Raw genomic sequence first — 23782 nt, forward strand, 5'->3', positions numbered from 1 at the left:
CACACACACACACAACAAATGCATTTCAGCTAAAAATAAAATTCTATTCTATTTTCTAATCAATTTCTAAATATTATCTTTATATAACATTCATTTCAGCCTAAATTGTCAGCCTAATTTTTTTTTTAATTTTCTTTAAAAAATAAAATAAAAAAATACAACAAAAAATGAAATTAGATTCTTTTTCTAAACAATTTCTAATTTTCTCTAATATTATCTTTATATAACACGTGTTTCAGCTGGAAATAAAATTGGAAACTATTTTCTAACCATTTTCTAAAAAGAATATATTTTTACAACATGCATTTCAGCTAAAAATAAAATTATATTCTATTTCCTAACCAATTTCTAAAATTTATCTTCATATAACATCCATTTCAGCCTAAATTTTTAATTTTTCTTTAAAAAAAAAATGCATTTCTAACCAATTTCTAATTTTCTTTAAACTATCTTTATATAATACATGCATTTCAGCTGAAAATAAAACTAGACACTATTTTATTTTCATTTGACTGTTGCTAATACACGGCCTCAATCTTACAGCTGCTTGGTTCACGTTAGTGAACATTCTAAGAAGCATTTTCTACGCTAATTCCACAAAATGCATTTAAATATGGTGAAATGTGTTCAGTAGCACTCAAGAGTTCTCATAAAACACATCAAATGAAGCGAAATATTCCGTAAATAAACACACAAGGGGCAGGGGATTTTGCATGAGTGGCATTGATGGGCGTAGTTACTCAAAGGTGAACAGGTAAAATTGGCTGTTGAAATGCATTGCGCATGATCTCAAAATACGCCGTGCGGATTGAAGGGTTTGAATGCAGTGTTTAAAGGTGCAATTGAGCGATTTAACAAAACAGCTCTTCAGGGTGAGGCGCAGGAGGCGGCCCTCAGCCGCTTACCAAAGCGGGAGGTTAAAAATAAAAAAAGCAACAATTTCAAAATCTAACATTTCACAGAGAGCTGCCCCTTGAACTGTACAAACATTCATCCTGCAAAAATAGAGCAACCGTCGACACAAGTACCTCAGGGGAGTGTGCAGGCAATAAGAACAAATTGAGGAAAAAAAACACTGACACACACACACACACAAACATGCACACAAAAACACTCACACTCCAGCCAACTGGCAGCAGTCATTTACTGTTGCAATTGTGCTCCGTCTCAGCCTCTGGCATCCACATTACAATCATCAGCACAGCAAAATTGATGTGCACAGCAGAGATACAGGCACCGACGGAGGTATTGTAGGGTGGGGTGTTACAGAGGAATTTAATGAGGAGTGTGAAACAAAACAAAACACAAACACAAGAACAAGCCCAAGCCTTGGCTTCATTACAGTCGCTCTTTGGGTAATGGCTACGATTGCTCAACATCGATTGTGCCACCACTTACGACGCAAGACATGCTAATGAACAGTAAATCCACCGGAGATTATACAAGCATTGCCATGGCAATTCAAAAGAGTAATTTGATATCACTCAAATTGAGTGGAAATTTGATTTGACGCCGTTAATGGCTTCTGCCACCCAGTGAGATGACCGTCACAGAGATACGACAGGATTTCTCTGTCATTTACACCCTGAATGCCCGTAATAAGCGGATGAATGCTATTATTGAAAAGTCAACATGAAAACCAAAATGGATGCGGCTTACTTTCTTAAAAATCATTCAAAAACAAAAAAATGAAATGGGGAAAAAACACTTTTCTTGCTGAATACTGCAACATATTGCAAACCGGGATTCATGCTGACTTCTCAGAAACTAGGGCTCATTTCAATAACGGTCACAAAAAATTAGCAGAAACACGAGGAATACCATCGTATCATTATCCGACAAGCTCCACGCTGATCCATCCGGCTCAGCTTTGCTTCGGAAAATAAGACAGGGCAGCCATAACAGCGATCCAAAGCTGTGTCCTTGGCTTTTCATCATCAGATAGATGCTTTAGGACAGGATTTCTGTTGAAGCGCCACTGATCTGGGTCACAGCAAGACTTCTGGAGGAAGTGTGTCTCATAAAGAGATCTGAAAAGGAAGGAAGGCAAGCCAAAGCTCTGCATGGGTCAGTCTTATTCTTTCTCTTGTTCTCCTCATCTCTCATTCTGTTTTTTTTTTTCTCGCGCTGGGTGTAATTGGGAGCAGGGCTGAAATGGATGCTAAAACTGACGCTCGTCTTCTTCACCACCAGAGGCTTGAGTCAAATGAGAGCTTTAAATACAATTACAAACCTCTACCTTCCATGCTGAGAGAAGACAGAAGGAAATAGAAAACAGAGCTGTGTTCTGATTCACAGGGTCCCTACGCAGGATTCACACTGAGCGGGGCTTGTGTAGACAATCAAAACAAAATGTGTTTATGAGGAAGATTATTCAAATTATGACACTTAGGGATTCTGGGTATGCTGACAATTATTTTTTTTTAAGTAATTAATACTTTTATTAAGCAAGGATGCATTGAATTGATCAAAAACATTTATAATGTTAGAAAATATTTCTAATAAATGCTGAAAAAATTGTAGTTAGTAACCTAATCCATTTCAGTACACATTTTAAGTTATATAAGCAGACTACATTCGGAAATACATAGAGTATTAAAATGTATGTACAACATAAAGCGCATTAAACATTACATTCCCACAAGGTTTCTCAAAGTCTGGCTCGTAAAGGAAATGCAGGGGGTTTGTGAGTTTAATGAAAAGCTAATAAGTAACTAAATTATAAAAATGTAAAATTAAAATAAACCATTTTAAAATAACATCAGTCAAAATTAAACACTCACTTAAAAAATTAACATTAACCAGTGTCAGAGAACCGTGAACATGCAAATGTGTTACTTAATTATAAAAAAAGGGTAAATATGTTAGGTGAAAGAATTTTAGATGACAAAACAGTTTGGGAATGCCTTCTTTAGATGTAAAGAAATGGCTTGAATTCGTGAGCCTTTCAAAGAGATACTAATAAATAGTTAAATAACCTACTGAGTGATAAATCAAATAATAGGTATATCATATTGCATGGAGGGAAAGTGCTTTCTCTTACAATAAAGCCTTGAAAACCGCTAGATCTGACTACTTTTCGCCTCTTTTAGAAGAAAACATTTAATACAGTGGCTAAATTAACGAAAATTAACAGCACAGCAATGTTACTAAGTCTGCAGTTTTCCAGCAGAATTGAGCTACTTTAACACGGTTGCTGGGCGTTGTTTTCAATGACTGCGGGTTAAATTGACCCCAATAATGTAATATTTAGTCCCTGGAATGCTAATTTTACCAGGGGAATCCCAGCAGAAAATGTGTATTTTACCCCCCAGAACTCGATTTTTACCGGGGCTACTTTTGGGCTAGTTTTGAGTAGAAATTGGGCAGGTTTTGTTGTGAAAACCTGGCAACCCGGCTGCAGTAATGACTTTATGAACTACTTTACTTCCAAGATTGATACTAAATAATAATAAAAAGTAACTGTTGTCTAAGTACGAGTTTTAAAAGTGTAATTTAATCAAGTTACAACCAATTACAGGTTACAAATTACATTTTTTTGGAATCTGATAGTATAATATACATTACTACCCAGCTCTGTCAAAGAAAAAAAGGTATTATGGAATCCACAAAAATATTAAGCAACACAACTGTTTTTAATACTGATAATAAATGTTTCTTGAGCACTAAATCAGCATCTTAAAATGATTTCTGAAGGATCCTGTGACACTAAAGTTTTGAAGTAACAGCTGCTGAAAATTCAGCTTTGCCATCACAGGATGCAATTAACATCTATTGTAACTATTTTTTTAAAAATCAAAAATAAATCGTATTGACCTCAAACTTTTTGAACGTTAGTATTAAATTTTATTATAAATAATAATTTAATTCATATGATATTTCATACCCAAAGTTAGTGCTACATGACTTTTGCAATGTTTAAGGCGAGACACTGCAGGTGAATAGTTATCACCTTAGTTGTTTGGTTACAGTGATAATTGCCAACATTTTTGGAGTTACAAGTTTTCTAAAATGTTAGGTTTTAATATGCAAACGAGGCACTATTTAATGAAATATGCACTAATTTGCATACATTTCTAGTACAAAAATCTAAACACTGGATGAAGTCAGTTTCAAAATTCTTGATTAATTAAAACATATTAGAGTCAAATGATTTACAGAAGGAATTCTGGGAATCTCATTCTCATTTTGTAATTTTTTAGAATTCAGAAAAAAGAACAGGCAGAAAACTATATACATTTTACAGTTTTTTGGGGAATACATTTTGTATAAAATCAAGCAAGTTATATATGAACAAATCCCTCTGAAAAAACCTTCAGGATATAGACAAGAATAAAAATTTTAAGTTCAGAGTGTGTAAGTGCTACTGAAGTGGAAATTTATGACTCAGTGTTGGAGAAAAGTTCTCATTTTGAGAAAACAGCCTTTAAAAATATGTATTGTAATTGAAATCTATTGACACAAATGGACAAAGTGCTATAAAAGAAACACTTAACGCTATCTTTTGGATGTTTTCTTTCCACTAGTCTGAAAAAACACTTTATGAAAAACCATAAAGCCTAAAATCTCAAACTTGACAGGTACATGAAAAAACAGCGTTTTTGCCTGCAGTGTCCCTTAATATAAAAACACATAAGATTTGGTTCATTCATAACCTTTATGCATCTTAACAGCAATGTGCCCAATTGGACTATAATGTTTAATTTGACGTTCACAAAATTAAAGGCACATGAAACACTGTTCCAAAAGCATTAAAAGAAAAAAAATGCAATATGCCATTTTTTTTATTAATTTGCTTATGTGTATATATTACTTTAAACAACATGTTTTAAAAAACAGCTAAACATAATAATACAGTGAAACATTACATAACTACAATAACATTTAGCCAATTAGATTTCTAAAGAGGTGATATCCAGTTACTCCCTACATCGTTAGCAGCGAATAAACAAACACTTCCTACAATTTGCAATCTTGCTTGAGATGGTCAAATACCCTGTGAAATCTTTGCAGGGGACTTTTGGGTAGCTGGAACATGCCCATGGAATTTTATTAGTCACTTCCTGTAACTCTCAGGCATGAAAGAGAACAACAGGGAGATGGAAAGCAGGAAAGAGAGAGAGATTTCAGCAGGTGAAGGGTAGAGCTTCAGAGACGGTAAGAGAGAAATGGTAATAGAGGGAAAGAGATCCCACAGTTTCTGAGCTCCTAGCAACCCTGCATGCTCTAACAGGCAGAAAAGCATCACAGCAACCCAGGAGAGACGAGCGAGAAACGTTCACCCGATTGTTTTATCTCGGAGGGAATATGATATTTGACACGTGGAAGGTTGTGTCTTTGAGCATGTCAGCCTAATAAAAATTGTTCTTTTTAATAAAAGATCTGATTTAGTTTGAAAGATTGTCTTATCTAAAAGAAGATGCAGGATTTGGAGTTCAGAGCGACACTTGTTTCCCTTCTAGCAAAAGATGGACTGGGAATAAAACATCCCACTCAATCATACAGTTCCTTGCAAAAGTATTCATACCCCTTCATTTTTTTTTCACATTTTGTTTTGTTGCAGCATTATGTTAAACTGCTTTAAATTACTTTTTTTTCCACATCAATCTACATCTCATACACCATAATGACAAAGCGCAAAACAGGTTTGTAACAACTTTGCAAATTTATTAGAAATAAAAAACTGAAAAATCCCCTTGCATAAGTATTCATACCCTTTTCTGGGACACTCGAAATTTAGCAATATTTTTCATATTGCTTCTAGATGTTACTACACTTCGCATGGAGTTAAACTGTGGCAAATTCATTTGAATGAGTATGATTTAGAAAGGCACACACCTCTCAGAAAAAACAGCTGAAAATGCATATCAGAGCAAAAACCAAGTCCTGAGGTCAAGATAACTGCCTGTAGAGCTCAGTGACAGACTTGCGTTAAGGCAATGATCTAGGGAAGAGTTCAGACAAAAATCTGCTGCATTGAAGGTTCACAGAAGCATTATCCATAATGGAAGACGACTGGAACAACTAGGACTCTAGAAAATGTTTGCCAGCCCCCATCCAAGCTGACAGAGCTTGAGAGGTGAACAGGTGAGGCAAAGAATGGCAGATAATTGCCAAATGCAGATGTGCAAAGCTTGTCACATCAGACCCAAAAAGACTTGAGGCTGTAAAGGTGCTTCAACTATGTACTGAGTTAAGGGTATGAATACTTATGCAATGTACTTATTTCAGTGTTTTATTTTTAATAAATTTGTAAAATTTGCACATCTGGTTTTTGCTTTGTCATTATTATGGTGTATGGAGTGTACATTGATGTGGGGAAAAACTAATTTAAAGCAGTTTAACATAATGCTGCAACAAAACAAAATGTGACAAAAATGAAGGGGTACGAATACTTTTGCAAGGCACTGTATATGGCTGGTTTAAAATTAATCCAAAATATGTTGCGAATTAAAAATCTGACACATAATTACCAAAGGCATCAGCAATAATCAAAAGGTGAACATTTATTAATAAGCAATACAAAAATGTTTAATTATTTATTAATTCAACTTAATTATTGTTCATTTCTGACCTATTTTGGGTTCATTTTAGATAAGAAATAGCATTTTTTAAGCAATATTTGAGTTGAATGAACTACCCAGAGGGCGAGATTAAACATTTAACCCAACCGCTTCATCAAAACAACTCAGGGCTGTTTTTTTTTTTTTTTTTAACCAAGCATTTTTTGAGTGTAATGACAAGTATCTTTATAAATATACTGTATGACTACTTCAGATCTATTTCAGAGCAAATCAGAGCTGTTTTTTCTGACACAAAAACAAAGAATGTTTTTGGAATTAATGAACTGCATGAACAATTATGAAATTGCATCAAACTTGAAAAATTAATGAACTTCAAAAATTTCAAGGCAAGATAAAACAAAGTTGTTAAAAATTATTATAAATGTGCACTACCATTTGAACGTTTGGAGTTGGTAAAACTTTTAATTAATTTTTGTTATTCCACAAGGAAGCATTAAATTGATCAAAAGTGACAGTAAAACATTTATAAATGTTACAAAAAATTCAGGTATCAAGTAAATGCTGTTATTTTTACCTTTCTATTCATCAAAAAAATCCTTTAAAAAATGTTGTTCTGTCACTACCTATAGCCTAGTGGTTAGTGCACTGACATATAATGCAACTGTGCTTTCGGTCGACCTGGGTTTGAATCCCGACCTAGGGACCTTTGCTGATCCCCACTCCCTCTTCTCCACTCAATAATTTTTTCCTGTCATCTAAAAAAGCTTGAAAAAGGGCAAAAAAAAGCTTATTCCACAAATCTATTTAACAGTGCAAGTATTAAGCAGTATAATGTTTTCAACATCAATATTAATAAAAAATGTGAGCACCAAATCATATTCAAATGATTTCTGAAGAATCATGTGACGTGAGGTTTTTCAGTCTGGTTCTCACGAGAGCACCAGAAGATGTGGTTTGGTGCTCATACTGCACAAAGTGAGACCCATTAAATATAACTATTACATTTTTTTTATATCAGTACCAATAGTACAGTATTACTGCACTTCATTTAGTTAATTTGTCAAATAAAAGAATTAACAAAACAATTAATATACACTGCCCTCCAAAAGTTTAGAAACACCCCTGGTGTGTGGTTTTGGACAATATCAGCATAAATCCTTATCATTTTTTTGGTGCAAATACATTAAAGTAACCTGAAGACCAGCAATAATAATTTTTATTTTGCTTACATAATGTCAAAGTCATTTCCCTTTGCCAGCTGTGATGCTTGGTTACTGGTTTAAACTTGGCCCAGGTTTTTAAAAGATTTTTGGGTCAGCACACCTTAATAGCTTTAACAATTGATTGCCAATTAAGTTTAGAACATAATTTAGGCCCAGATTATGCAGAGCTGTAATAGCTGCTAACGGAGGATATTTTGATGAATCGTAGTTTTTTTATATGTTTAAACTGTTTATGTAATAAAATATGTTTTTTTATAGTTTGTGTTGTCCCTTATCAGTGCAAAATTATTACAACTTAAAAAAGATACTGGTATGGTTTGTCAGACATAGCAACAGGAACTAAAGAGGGCAGGTTTTTGTGAATGGTCATTTAGTAAGCCCCATCCGCCTTAGGTACTTTTGCTAACTTGGACAAACAAACAGAGTTGCTAACTGTTTTACAATGACAGCTGTCACTACGAAAACCTTGTCGCAAGATGTTTTTGATCAATTTTGGACACAGAAGGACCACCTCTCATTGAGGAGCATTCAAGTGGGACTTAAATGCCATGGAGGGATATATAAAAGAAGCACAAGATGACATTAACAGTCTGCTTGAGCAGATGAAAAATCTAACTTAATGAAAGTAGGACAACCAGAAAATCAATGTTGAATAATAAAATCAATTCTAAATTCCATTGCCTATCCTCTCAGGATACCTGGAATCAGTGTTACAAGTACCCCAGGCACATAATTTTACCATTTTTGTAGCATAAACACCATCAAATTGATGAGAACTTCGGATCCTCCACTGTTTTTCTATGGCACTGAAACCTAAAGACAGCTGAGTTCTGTTCCTTGTGCAACTGATACTCAACTGCCATTGGCTCATCTGTGTTTGAGGGAAGGGGCTTACCGATAGGTCAATTGTGACCCTGGACCACAAAACTTAAGTAGCACAGGTATATTTGTAGCAATAGCCAACAATACATTGTATAGGCCAAAATTATTTATTTTTCTTTAATGACAAAAATCATTGGGATATTAAGTAAAGATCATGTTCCAAGTAATTTTGTAAACTTCCTAGCATAAATATGTCAAAACTTAATTTCTGATTAGTAATATGCATTGCTATGAACTTCTTTTGGACAACTTTAAAGGCGATTTATTTTCTTAATATTTAGATTTTTTTTTTTTTTTTTTTGCACCCTTAGATTTCAGATTTTCTAAAAAAAATTATCTCGGCCAAATATTGTCCTATCCTAACAACCACATATCAATTGAAAGCTTATTTATTTAGCTTTCAGATGATATAAATCTCAATTTAAAAAAAATGCCCCTTATGACTGATTTTGTGGTCCAGAGTCACAATTATGTGCACCCCTGTCAATAACGTTAAATCACCACAACTGTATAAGGCAGTATATTTAGCTCACCAGAAAAAAACAAAAAAACTCCCTATACTCAGTCCATCCCTTCTGGCTTAGTATTCAAGTGCAGAAGTCAAGTATGACTCAAAGTGGCAGACGGCAGAGAATGAGAGGTGAGACACAGGCCTACCGGACGTGACCTGAAGAAAGGGCACTGGTTGCCTGGTGAGACAGAAATCTATCAGGGTAAATGCAGTCAGTGTGTGTGAGCCGCAGATGCGCTTTTGTGTGTGAGTGTGCAGTGACATTTCCACATTACAGTGAGTAATGCCACAGGCTCCTGCTCATCATCGTGCAGGTGTGTGTGTGTTGGGAGCATGTATCTCACTCCATCTGGAGATCGAACCAATCGGAGGTGTGAAGTGTCGTGATCTGGGAGTGCCAGTGCATCATGGGACCAGCACATACATGCGTATAAATAAACAGGGACACGGTTTGCGCGGTGATCCGTGCGCGTTACTTCCACCCTAAAGTTGCTACAGCAATTGGGCGAACTCAAAATGGCCACCTGCCAATCTGGTCCTTTCCAGCCCACCCCTTTTTTCCCTCATGTTTACACAGCATCCCTTCTCTGTTAAGTAGGTCACTTCACCTCCCCTGTTTCCCCAACAGCCTCAGATCTGTTTACCCTGAGTCTATGTTAGCATCTCTGTTGTGCAGTACTTAACCTGTACATGTCTGTCCTGGGGTCTGCCCAGCATCCCACTGCAAGGCAAATACTAATTGTGGTAGAACGGTCTGGGAGGAAACAACTAAACAACATCATGTACATCAATATCTACATGAATCTGCAACTCCACTATGACGACTACTGCCATGTTTATCCTTAACTAGTCATTAAGTTGTTTAAAAACAGTAATAATGAGTTTAGACAGAGCGCAGAGAGAAAAAAGGATTTGTTCACTCCACAATTAAAATTTCCTTATAATTTACTCACCCCGATGTCCTCCAAGATTAATGTCTTTCTTTCTTCAGTCAAAAAGAAATTAAGGTTTTCAAGGAAAACATTCCAGGATTTTTCTTCATATAGTAGACTTCAACAGGTTGAAGGTCCAAACTGCAGATTTTAGTGCAGCTTCAAAGAGCTCTACACGATCCCAGCTAAGGATTAAGGGACTTATCTAGCGAAACGATAGGCCATTTTCTAAGTAAAATACAAATTGATATTTTTTTAACCACAAATGCTAATCTCGCACTGGCATCTTGCATGACGTAGTCACGTTGGAAAGGTCATGCGTGGCGTAGGTGGAAGTACCAACCCAATAATGAAATAAGTAAGGAATAATTGACGACGGGCCGTAGAATTCTTAGAAAATAATGCACACCCGAGGTGGTGATGCGGTCACGACGCGAAGCGGAGTGGCCGTTACACCTCGGGTGTGCATTATTTTCGCAGAATTCTACGGCCCGAAGTCAATTATTCCGCTTATACTACAGTTACCACACCTCAAGACATCGATCAGATGATATATTTCAAGACATTCGCCCTGTCCCGACCCTATTGTGAGTAGGATTAATTTCTTACGCAGCTCATTCAACAGCTTCGTTGCTAGTTCCAAAACGTCATTTTAGAACTAGTAACGACGCTTGAGCCGTTGATAGCAAAATAATGCCGTTAATAATGAAGTTTAGACAGACCGAAAGACAAGCAGACAGACGGAAAGAGTGAGGGAGAGAAAAACTAAGTGTATGACTTTACCTCTCTCATGTCTGTCTCTCTCAAGGGTGACTGGCAGCATCGTCTCTACTAACAGCTAAACTTTAAGTTCGTTTTCTTCAAGACCACGCCGTTGTTACCTCGCTTGTGAGAGCTGTCATGTCGTTTTTAAGTTGTTAATCGTCAGAGCAGCGCTAACAACATTAGCGCGAATGCTAACGCGAGTGCAAACTGTAATGTTATGTGTGTGCGTCTGTGAGGTGAGTGAGAGAGGGCGAGAGAAATAGTTTGTGCTTTCCGTACATAATAAAACGTAATATATTGTGGAAAAAAACATGGAAATAAAATGCCGTTTTTATCCTGATGTTTACTGTATTTATTAGTTTGGCCAGTGCCATTGTGGGTTTTAGTTATTTTGCTGTTTTGGGCTGTAAGGACCTTTGAAATAACTGAAATCGTATGGCGAAGTGATATAGACATGCACTGCGGTCTAAAGCTGCCTGGAACTACGTTCGCCGTGCGTTTCCCTGAATATAATGCACACCTCTAGAACGTTCGTCAGCCAATCAGATTCAAGCATTTAACGGCCCTGTAGTATAATGTGTTTTAAACCATATTAGTTTAAACTTCTGATATACAGTTTTCTGAGTGCACACATCTGAAGCACACGCACAGAAAGTGGCTGTCACACAGCATGTGAGTACTAAACGAATGTGAGTTCTCTTTCATGTCTTATTGCGCTTAAACTGCCAAATACACAGATTTATGTAAAAAACTCACAAGTTACAGTCAGTTATGTCTGCGAAGGTAAACAACTGGGAAAGAAATAGCACTGCTCTCTTGTCTCCTCTAAAGCTGGGACTCTAAATAGTGTTCTGCGCTCGTTTGTGAAGCCAACAATAAAACAGTTAGCATGCTTTGCTCTAACTTTCGCCATGGCGTTAGAACTTGTACACCGTTGTCGCTTGCAAAAACAAAATGGCGGAGTCGTGGGTGAAAACGTACAGATTAAGATGTGTAATATTATAATAAAATTCCCTTTCTATGTCACGGGGGAGCAAATTCTGAGCAGATTAAGTTACTGGGTTGTCTTTTTTCCCATGTTCTGGGTTGGTAGATGCACTGGGGACCTGATTATAGCACTTAAACCCAGAAAAAGTCAGATTTTCATTATATGTCACCTTTACAATATTAATCACAATTGTTTTAAAAAGTTAAAATAAGCATTTAAAAAATGGCTAAATACTCTCTAAAATCCAATGTGACACAGATACATCATGCATCCTTAGTAAAATCATTTAGCAGTAGCTGAAAGCATAGCCAGTACACCAAAACATAAAAGGTGAAAGACATGTGTGACTAACCTGTATTTGCTTTTGAACCAACAGACATAAATAATCCAAACAAACTGATCTACTTTTCAATTCTACTGCTTATAAACATTTGAGTACCCAGCCAGCCATTTTCCATCATGACTCCGCAGACAATTTCACCACAGTGAACCCACATCAGAATGATACAAAATTCTGTTTTAACGCCCCCTTAACCCCTGTCCTGTCGGTCTCGCTAGCCGTTTCTCCCCAAATGGGGGCCAAAAAGAAACACGCCAGCACTTTGACAAGTCCAAAAGGAGCGTGTGCGAGCTTCACTGTGCTAAAAAATATATCACACGGTCTTGTCGGCCTCATCTGTAAGCGCTCCTGGGCTCTCTAGAGGAAGGAAGCACAGAGCATTGAAAGGGTCACGACCTTCAGGGCCTCCAAGGTACGACTAAAGAGTGTTCGCTCAAAGCAGTCTCAAACGCCAAAAGAGAAGTTTGCCCTGCTTCAATAACGAGGGCTCCGTTTTTCTCCTAAGACACCGGATTAGTTGTATTTGATGTCACGAAGTGAAAAATGAATGTGATTTCTGCTATAGCACGTGAGGTTGCGGCTCACCCACACTGAGCTGAGGATGAAGAACATCTGAAGGGAGTTTAAATGCATTATTAGAAAACAGAAAATGTTCTGTTTAATAAAGATGAGCTTTGCCGTGTTTGTTTGGCTCCGTTTAAACAAGCCCTATTCAGCTGCAAGCGCTCCTTTTTATGCGTGTTTGGTTAAACTGAGTCACACGCTCGCAAACAAACATTTGGCATCTCCATGTACAACAAAAAACTGGCCCCTGATTCTCTCAAGCTCTCACAGATCGAACAAATCATACTGACATGGCAGCGGCCCAAACCAGCTGTGACTGCTGCCGAGCAATTAGAGCATCAGGGGAAGACACCATCCCTTCTTGATTCGCCTCCATTATCCCTCCGCCATGCTGGCGTGTGGCACACAGTTCACGTCGTGGACATGTCCTCCGAGGCGAGTGCTGCCAGCTTTTGAGCAGCGTCATAATTACACATTCGCACACGTCATGAAATAAAGATGTGACAAAGGACCCTGTGGAAATGGGACTGGCGAAGCCACGTGTACACACACATGAAAGAGCCATGAAACATCACGCTTAAGTACGCACGTTATCACACCTCCGCTCAGAGTCTCGCACACCCTGCTGACTTGCAGTGAGGAATTAATGAGTCAAAAAAAAGGACAGAGGCACAAAAATTCTAGATTTCAACAGATTTTCTTAAGAAAGCATGAGTTGTGTGTACTCCTGTAAAATTCGTCACCATAGTACTCAAAGCCATTGTGTTGTTACTCAATTGCTAAGATTTTGATTGGCTGTTACATGTTGCTAAGGTGTTCTGGGTGGTTGCTAGGGTGTTCCTTACTAACCCAAGTCAACAGAGATCACCTCTTGAGTAGGGGTGTGCAACAAAAAAAAAAGATATCTTGATCTGGAATTTTGTTTATAGCGATAATTACACAATATTTTGGTTTAGGACTGTCTTTGACTCGCAACGCAGGTGGGTTAGTTTGCAGAAGTTACAAAAATAAGTTTAAATAGATTTTTTAGCTTTTATAGGCATTTGTAGCTTTATAAGACAAATTTGTGTATGCATCATCTGTTGTGTCAAATTCATTAAATGTAATCAATAAATTCAAATAATAAGACACTATAGAATTGTTACCAATCAAGTGAAATCAGTATCAACAAAATTTGTGTTTGTAATGCAGAGGTGGCACAGAATCTGCATTTGAAGTGGCAATTAGATGCATTCATATAGACTGTTTAATGCAGGACATTAAAACAGTTACAAATGCATGTTTCAATGTTTAAAAAATGCTGAATACTGATATAATAATATAAAATGATTTGGGAGAAAAAAAGGGAAAATACACTTTAAATATAAACCTAAAACACCAGTAGGTGGCATCAAATCACTGCACGAGAAAGTCATTGAGTCATTCATTCAACCGATTTGTTCAATTGATTCAGTAATGTTACTCAGAGACACAAAACAGTTCTGCTGTGGCTTTGTTTAAAACTATTTTCATTGTCAAAATACATCAAAAACAAGAACTGTTAATTAATATTAATTTTTTGTTTATTGAACTGTTCATCAAATCAGTACACTCTTGCAATCGTGCTAATATTTGGAGAAAAACTTTTGTGTGATATTATAGGAAATTCTAAAAGTATTTTAATAAATCAAATCACGTAGTAAAAGTGTTAACTCAAAATGTGCTGGAGTGTAGCCTACATCTTGTATGTGTGCATGTTTTTGTTTTTGTTTTGTTATATACTTAATAATGTCAAATCGAATATCTTTCAAACAACAATTACAATATTAGCGTAGACTTGTATGGCTTAATATAATGTAAATGACATCTCACTGAATTATGCAGTAGAAAGCCCATGAAAGATATATGTTATTTAAAAATTCTACATTGTTTTGTACTATTTTGGACTATGGGGGCACCATCATATTTATGACATGAAATGGATGCACTCGATGACCTACTGACGCTACCTTTTGCTATTTTTACTGCAACACAACTTGGAAAATAAAGTACTGATACAAAGACTACAGCTATTGAAAGGGCTTATACGTGGCGATGGATATAAGCGTAGGTTCAAACCAAAAGCAGTACCAACAATTTTCTCCAAAACGAGTCGAAACGCCCCTGTATATTGAGCGAAGTCGGCATTGTGAAACTGTTTCAGTGGCTGCAGCATCATGACAAGCACCAGCATGTTTACATCATGCCAGGATGGCATCTAGCGTTTCTTGTCTCTGCCTTTTATAAGCTCTTTCAGTAGTTGTGGTCTACTAAAAGCCTCAAAGGCATCAGGGCACAAATGGAAATAACACAGGCACATGCATCGTTCCATGCTTCCCATGCATTTCTCCTCTTTTTTCGCAAGGAAAGCAGTGATGACTTACATCGATTCTCGTTACCCTTCAACTGGAAATTACAAACAAAAGCCGCACAATGTGGCATCGTATCAGTATTTTATTTATTTGTAATAGCAACAGGTAGCGGCAGTAGGATTTTTAAAATAAGCTAACTCTTTCATTGGTTTTCTACCACATATTTGGTAGAATATGTGTTGTGATGGGACTGTTTATATATGTTCCTACACGACCGACCATTGTTTACACCAGCCATGCTCATTACTGACAGATTCATGTAGCTTTTTGCCATTAACCAATGGTCTAAAACCACCCAACATTGTCCGACAGCCGGCCGTCAGCTCGGTGTGTCCCTGGGTTAAGGAGCTTGGGGTGTTTTCTATGGTGTTCCTTACTGGTCAAAATAAGAAGACCTCATCTCCAAAGTCAAAACTCTTCATCACAATGCTAGCGAGTGTGGTTGCTGATGTGTTTTTATGTAGCTGCTAAGGTGTTCCTACAGGTTGTTAGCCTATTCCATAAAGACCACATAGCCAGTAAAGCTATAAGAGAGCAAGAAATGGATTTTGAGTTTGAATGCAAAGAAAAATGAAACGAACATGCTGTGCTAACTGAAGAGCAGAGAGAGGGAGAGTAATCACAACAAGAGAAGAAAAGGGTGAACCCATGAATTAAGGTAGCCGGAGGAGGTTGAACTTAAGATATATTGTGTTTTTTGATTTCCGTGTGACAAAGCTGCACATTACCCATCGGCTTCGCCCATAAAAACAGTCCTTAACACTCCGACCAAATCACAATACGACAGAGAATGAGAGAGAGAAGTAATTCCAGCAGTCAAGAAGATGTAAAATTGCAAATACTGCAACAGTGATATGTAGAGGACTGCTCACAAAACAAAACACAACAACAATGTCAGAAAAAAACTGAAGAATGGAAAGGGGGAAAACAAGACTGAAGAAGCAGAGAAAAGAAAAACCAGACAGGAGAGGAGCGCAAACCAAAATTGAAAATTAGAAAGCACAAACACCAACAGACACAAGAGAGAGGTGGGAGAAATGAGTAATGGAAGGGAAAGAAAAAACAGAAAAACAACAAGAGGAGGAGGGGTGGGGTTAGCAGAGATAGGAGCTGCAGGGAAAACGAAGCAATAAGTAAAGAAAATCTTGGGATGTGCCAGAAAGAAAGATTTCATTACTGCCACAAATGGACTGTGATTTTGCAGCATATTATATTAGGACTAAAATGCCAATCATAGTTAAATTCCAGTCCTGATTATTGGGCCTCCTAGCAGGAAAGAAGGGGAGACGAAGAAGAAGTCATATTCATTTTAACACAATTCAGCAAATGGGAAATTTTCAATTTCATTTCAGGGGCAGAGAGAAATATACTGTTTCAGCGAGGTGATGGCACACTGGAACCACCGAAATGGAGGTCTCCACAAACGTATTACCCGAGGACACAAAATATCCGCTGTATGACAGGCAGCCCAACCAGGGTAATCTGCCGAGATGTTCTGGAATACACAGGGAAATAGATGAAGATGTACAGAGAATTTTAAGAAGGTTTAGAGAAGACAGACAAAACTAGCTTGTCCTTGGCTAAAAATACATTTCCCTGTCGTACATGATGCTCAGAACATTCCAAATTAATGTGAGAGACTGAATTCACGATCAATAGAAAGAGCAGGCATATAACAGAGAGGAAGAACAAGGTAATTTATGGAGTAACAATGAGGGATTTAAGCTTTAGAGCTTCACACAAACTGCAGGCTTCCACTGGATGCATCCAATTTGTCTCCGCATAAATCAGATGAATTACATTCACTCCTCATTATTTCCAGCATGATCAAAGGCAGCACTTTTCTCAAAATTAATAATGGGAAGCGAAAAAAAGTGGACTGACCACTTTTGTAGTCTCACCCTCATCAGACCTCCCAGAGTTTGTTCACTGACCTCTGATGCATTTCTATATCTTTCCATCTACGTTTGTAAATAACACTTTTACTTTTCAAACGGCAGTATTATATCCTTTTAGCTCGATTCAAATTCAAAAGCACTAAAAAGGTATTAAAGCATTCTTTTTTTTTTCTATGAGAGCAGAAAATGAGTTAAGAAAATGATATCTGGAAATAACATAGTCTTTCAAATGTCAATTAAGTGCTCAAAATATCCTCATCAGTTAGCCCTACTGAGATAAACACAGGTCGACAGTGTTCCAGCGGTAATAGAAGATGTACACAGCATGTACAACACATCTCCCTCAATCCCAGCAACACCTGTTGTCCCCAAACCAGCATTACGTCAAGGCATGAACCGAAAGGAACGGGGCCCAGAGGCACTTAGACACTTTTATCTTATTTAGCTGAGCCATGAATATTGCAGACAACATGCACAATAGGCAAACAGATTAATATTTTAAGAGTTAAAAGCCTGAGTTTTCAAAGTAGTTTTAATCCATCTTAAAATGAACATAATGCAACCGACAAGAAAATCAACATGAAATCTAAGTATTTACACAAACCTGTTCTTGTTCTGCCTGACTCACTGGTTCACTGTATCAGCGTTGCTTGTAAGAAAACAACATTTGTAATTCTTTGTACCGTCGAAATTGTAATATGAAAAAATGAATATGAAACTGCCTCTTTTTCAATCCAATCAACTCTCAATGGATATAATTAAGTCTTGCCTTTCATTTTAAAATGTGATTTTGGAAGTAACATGTTTCATGTTGACTGTCATTCGGAGAAATATTCACAACATTCAGATGTTTACACTAGGGGTTTATCCAAGCTTTATAATGGCAGTGAATGGCTGTTGAGATTTTGAAGTCCAATAAAGTGCATCCATTCATCATAAAAAGTACTCTATACAGCTCCAGGGGGTTAATACAGGCCTTCTGGGGTGAATTGATGCATTTGTGTAAGAAAAGTATCATTATTTAAAATTTCATTATAATCTGTCACATGAGAGATGACTTCGGTGAACACGGTCACGAACATTAAAGCGCAGTTGAGAGAGCAAATCAAAACACAGGTCATGAATTTAAAGTACAAAATGCCAATTACCTAGCCAAGTAGACAGATATGAATGTTTATTCATAACCATACTGAAAATGAGCAAATACTGTTAGCTGATGCTAACTGTCTAGCTAACAAGCTTGCTGGTGCTAAGTTGAGGTCATTTTTAGATATAAAGCCTAAATATTTTTATTAAACCATCTAGATAGATTACATCTGAGGGAAAAAGATTGTGATGTTCAGAACATGGTAACTACAGTAATTATCAAAGTTTTCACTCAGGTACAGCTTCACAGTGAACATTACTACATCACTCTGGTCAACGTAGTCCATATCAACAACAAAATATATATCTTGAATCCATATAGAGGTTATTTTGGGAAAATCCTAGGTATTTTGAGCAGAAGGATTATAAAAAACTATTAATATAAAATTAAATTAGGAAGCCTCTCTAAAATTGCTAACTAAATCTATTTACAAGTACTTTTTTGGGGGGTGGATGAATTTAGTTTTTCGCCTATATCTCAGCATGGCGGGGATCTCCGGAGCTGAAACTCTGGGTGCACCTGACTTCCGGTTCGGTCATAAGGGTCTAAACCCAAGGTACCCCCCTGGAGGTCTAGCCACTCAGGGCCGGCAGTGTTTTGTATAGTTCTTCCGGAGATCTTCATTCAACCCGAGTTTAGTGGAGTTTGTCCCAGTTTCTGGGGAGTTATAGCTGGTCAAAATTTCGAATATTATTATGGGGCCTATAAACTTGGGATCGGCGGCGTCGTATAGAGACCACGGAGGTGTAATTTTGCCCCAAGTTTGGCGGGGTTTGTCCCCGTCTCAGGGGATTTGAGAAAAATCGATTTGAAGTTTTCTGAAGATTCCAAAGCAAAATCACCAAGCAACATCGCATATTTTGCTCCAATTCTTTTCTTAATAATAATTACTATATTATTAATCACACTATAGCTATATTTTATTTTATTTTAGCTATTAAAATAAGAACAAAGATGCAAATAAACAGTAGTTTAATCAAAAGCAGCGAGTGATTCCACCTTTTTTAAATGTTTGATTAACACTGAGACAGATCTATATTAAGACCTATGTAATACATGGACCTAATATAATGTTACATCAGGGCCCGTATTCACAAAACAAAGTAGCTCATAACTTGCCGATTTAGAAGAAAATCTAAAAAATAATCAGTCCTAAATTTAGGACTCCTAAATTTTTGCTCTAAGAGTATTACACAAAGCGTTTTAGCGCTAAAACTAGCTCCTAAGTCACTAAGACCAAATCCCAACTATCCTAAAATGGCAATCTGTCAATCTGCCTCGGAACTTAAACTTTAAAAAAAACAACACTGCATTTATCTGCACACATATGTTTTCCCACGCAACATTTTTGGTTTTGAAGGTTATCCCAACTCCAAATTTTCCTTTGATTATATCCTTGTTTTCATTAACAAGCTGGACAAGAAGTAACAGCTGTTCTTGCTTCATGTTTGGTTTTCTTTTTTTTCGTTTGCATATTTTACAATCAGCCATGATTATTTAATTCCGTTAATAAAAAGATATGCATATCAGCTAATTGTTTATGAAAAGCACACATGTAAAAGGCTGACAATGAGCTGAACATATACTTGTTTAATTAGTGACACCTAGCCTGCAGTTTAAAATGGCAAAAAAAATTGTAAAACTTCATTTGAATATGGCAACATAAACATTTCGCAATAATGTACTTTTTAGGGAGATAGCACACTCGCGGAGAGGCGCGTCTTTAAGACGCACTTTGCAAATGTCAGTCAGCGTGATAGTTTAGTCTTTTTATTAGCATGGATTTGAAAATCATATTTCACTGGTTTGGACTCACGTCATCGAGAACTCAATATAAATATTTACAAAGCTAAAAATATCACGCTTTGCAGCAATAGAAGTGAGCAGAAAAGAAAGGCTACTCCTTTCAGAAAATGTACAAATAAAACTCATTTTAGATATTTAATTACTGTTCGGAGCATTGGAATCACTAGAAGAGGGCTTAATGAACTCATTTTTGTAAAAAAGAAACCTCAAATTCAACCAAAACTGACATATTTCATTTCTTTTACCTATAGCTCAGAATTAGACGATTAGATGCACATTACGACTCATTTTGCCAGCGTGAGTCACATACACACCTAGAATGGCTGTAAATCATGGGGTAAATTTTATTTTTGGGAGAACTATCCTTTTAACTCACCAAAGACATGAATTTTTAAGTCTTGACTTATGTGTCCAAATACTTTCGGACCAAACTACATCCAAATATGATAAAACCTGCGGTAAGAAATCTCAGTGCCATTTTAAAAGCCATTTTTATCTGCAGGGGAAGTCAGCTGTTTCTTATTGGTATGGACGTGATAAACTGTTCCACATAAAAGAGAGAAAGTACTGAGGAGTGATTGTTTGAGGCAACTCAAGGGTGCAGACAGAGCGTTGGAGGTCAAACTAGTATAATTAAGAAATCTTGCAGGCGTCAGTATCCAGAGAAGTGCTTCGGGCTAACCAGGCATCAGCAAACGTGATCCTTCAAAAACCTTTTCTTGTAGACATATCTGTGCAAGTGTTTGTGCGCACATATGTGGCACACGAGACCACATTGTTGCGCCGTATACCTGCCTGAAGTATTGAATTTCGTTTTGTGTTAGATTTAGTTGTTACACTTGGTGGTGTTATCATGAAGCTAGAAGGGTTTTAGTGCCCCGCGAGCCATTAACTGCTGACAAGAGCAAAAGAAGAAAAACCCTCAAGGAAAAAAGCAGCTCTTTACTTACAGCAAACTGCTCGTGGAGCTGCTCTCAATGGCCAGGATTTTACGTTAAGACATACGCCTCCCAAAGCCATACAGATGTCTAAAGGCCGTTCGGGAACTCTCAGGTTCTGCTGGATCAGATGAATTAGTAAACACATTTGGGAGGATGTGGCAAAATCTCTTCACTTAAGGGCAGCTCAGTCGAATCGATTTGTCTCAAAGGTATTCCGCTGCTCAGTTTACACTGGATAGATAGTCATTCTTATCGAACAAGGAGCTCATTAGGTGAGGAGAAGTTCTGCAAATACCTTTTTGGCATTATTTGGATTTCTACATAATTTGCTCCAACATTATGGTTTTATCGTGACCCAAGTCAAAGTAATGAATAAAAGATGGTTTTAGGTAAAAAGCATGTTCACAGATCTTTTAAATTTACACGGAACAAGTAATAGTTATATTACTTTCAAACTTTTCCACTTGGTTAAAAATGAAATGGTATTTACAGTGCCTTGCGAAATTATTCATACCCCTTCATTTTTTTCACATTTTGTTATGTTGTTGGCTGCCTTATGTTATACTACTTTAAATTACTTTTTTCCCCACATCAATCTACACTCCCTACTCCATAATGGCAAAGCAAAAAAAATGTTTTTTAACATTTGTGCAAATTTATTAAAAATAAAAAACTGAAAAGATCCCGTTGCATAAGTATTCATACCCTTTTCTGGGACACCTCAAAATTTAGCTCAGGAGCATTCATATTGCTTCTAGATGTTACTACACTTCGAGTGGAGTTAAACTGTGGCAAATTCATTTGAATGAGTATGATTTAGAAAGGCACACACCTCTCAGAAAAGGTCTAAAAGCTGAAAATGCATATCAGAGCAAAAACCAAGTCCTGAGGTCAAGATAACTGCCTGTAGAGCTCAGTGACAGACTTGCGTTAAGGCAATGATCTAGGGAAGAGTTCAATGCTGCATTGAAGGTTCATAGAAGCATGTAGCCTCCATTATCCATAATGGAAGGCGATTGGAACAACTAGGACTCTAGAAAATGTTTGCCAGCCCCCATCAAAGCTGACAGAGCTTGAGAGGTGAAAAGGTGAGGCAAAGAATGGCAGATAATTGCCAAATGCAGATGTGCAAAGCTTGTCACATCATACCCAAAAAGACTTGAGGCTGTAAAGGTGCTTCAACTATGTACAAAGTTAATGGTATTTATGCAATGTACTTATTTCAGTGGTTTATTTTTAATAAATTTGTAAAATTTGCAAATCTGGTTTTTGCTTTGTCATTATTATGGTGTATGGAGTGTAAATTGATGTAGAGAAAAATAATTTAAAGCAGTTAAACATAATGCTGCAACAAAACAAAATGTGAAAAAAATTAAGGGATATGAATATTTTTGCAAGGCATTGTATATATATAAATAAGGTAATGTGAAAGTGCACCCAGATTCAAGAGTAGTTTTACCAGGAAGAGAAAAAAAAATCTTATGAATTTGGAGACACAAGACAGTTGGTAGATGATAAAATTAAAGCTTAAAGCAATTCATCTGTGAAAGATGTGATTTAGACACGTGAAAGCACAATGTTCAGACAAACACCGTTTTCTACAATAATTGTTCATACTGTTATTCTCAAAAGTTACAACAAATTTGGTACGTTTCATTTAAAATCCTTTCAAATATCTGAAAAAGCCTTTGTTCAGGGAAATAAAGGTTTTCTGTGCCTTCTAAACACATTTGTGGAGATTAGAAAAGACCATTCAGTTTACATAAATACAATATTGGAATGCATTGTCCCTCTTTGGCCTCCTACAGATAAAACTAGAAAAGTATGACCTCAACTAGTTTTTAAACCACCGTTTTTGATTTATTCCGGAATTTTGGGTCATTTCAATGGTGCTGACTCATCGCCAGTTTTAGATAACAGAAAGTCAGCCTTATATTCGGATAAAACATATATTTTGTCCTTGAACAGCTCTAACAGGGATTTTTTAATAATTGTGAAACATACAGACCCTGAGGCGGCAAACGCGGCTCCAACTCATTACACCGTCTCAGTTCTTCAGCTGGGATCAGATTTGGGTGTTGGTTTTGAGCATTTTACACCATTGAGCACTGCGCCAGTAGTGTTGCTGAACAATCAGCTGGTCTTTAGCTGGATGCCTGAGGCTTTAGAACTCGTGTTGGATCCATTTCCTGTCTTATGAGTCTTATGAGTGTTCCTCTGAGGTCCTATATAAATCACTGTTCATCAGCACTGCACTGAAGTGAATAATATTTCAAAGAGCCTGTAGCTAAAATGACGCACTCATTTTACATTGCAGGACAGGTCGAACCAGTACCCAAAATGAGCATAAATGCTGGACTCCCATGAACCTTCTTAAGCCCCAAAGGTTATTTAAAGCAACAGCTCACCTAAAAATGTAAGTTCTGTCAATCATTTCCTCACCCTTATATCAAACTGTATGAATCTCCTTCTTCCGTAAAACAGAAAAACGAAAATACGATATTTAGATTTCCTCCCCCCTTATACAACGAGGTCTAACAGAATTTTGTACATACTTCAGAATATCTTATTTTGTGTTCCACAGAAGATAGACATACAGATGTGGAATGAGTTGAGCGTGAGTAAATGATGACAAAATATACATTTTTGGGTTCCCACACCTTTTAATTCAAGAACTTTTCAAGGACCTTTCAAGGACTTTTCACATCCAATACCCTCAAATTTAAGGACTTATTGTGGGGACATATTTCAAGAGAGAGAAAGGTTACATCGTGTTACCTTGTAAGATATATTGTTACAGTTTTCATGTGTCAAACACACACAGAAGGAATAATATGGATTTTTTCTAAAAATCGTCTTGCACAAAATAAA

The 23782-nt window shown here is 36.9% G+C and overlaps 1 protein-coding gene across 1 annotated transcript in view; it reads right to left on the reverse strand.

The window, feature by feature from the left end:
- LOC141291990 (pyruvate carboxylase, mitochondrial-like) overlaps window positions 1-13195 on the reverse strand; it is a 92991-nt gene extending 79796 nt beyond the window's left edge. The window contains exons 1-3 of the mRNA XM_073823973.1: window positions 13016-13195; window positions 12751-12777; window positions 12485-12583 (exon numbers count right to left, since the gene is read on the reverse strand). Of these exons, the coding sequence (XP_073680074.1) occupies window positions 12485-12583; window positions 12751-12777; window positions 13016-13195 (306 nt within the window). The remainder of the gene's footprint in view (window positions 1-12484; window positions 12584-12750; window positions 12778-13015) is intronic.
- Window positions 13196-23782: the final 10587 nt, after the last annotated feature.

Source organism: Garra rufa, chromosome 19 (assembly GCF_049309525.1).
Source record: "Garra rufa chromosome 19, GarRuf1.0, whole genome shotgun sequence".
Lineage (NCBI taxonomy): Eukaryota > Metazoa > Chordata > Actinopteri > Cypriniformes > Cyprinidae > Garra > Garra rufa.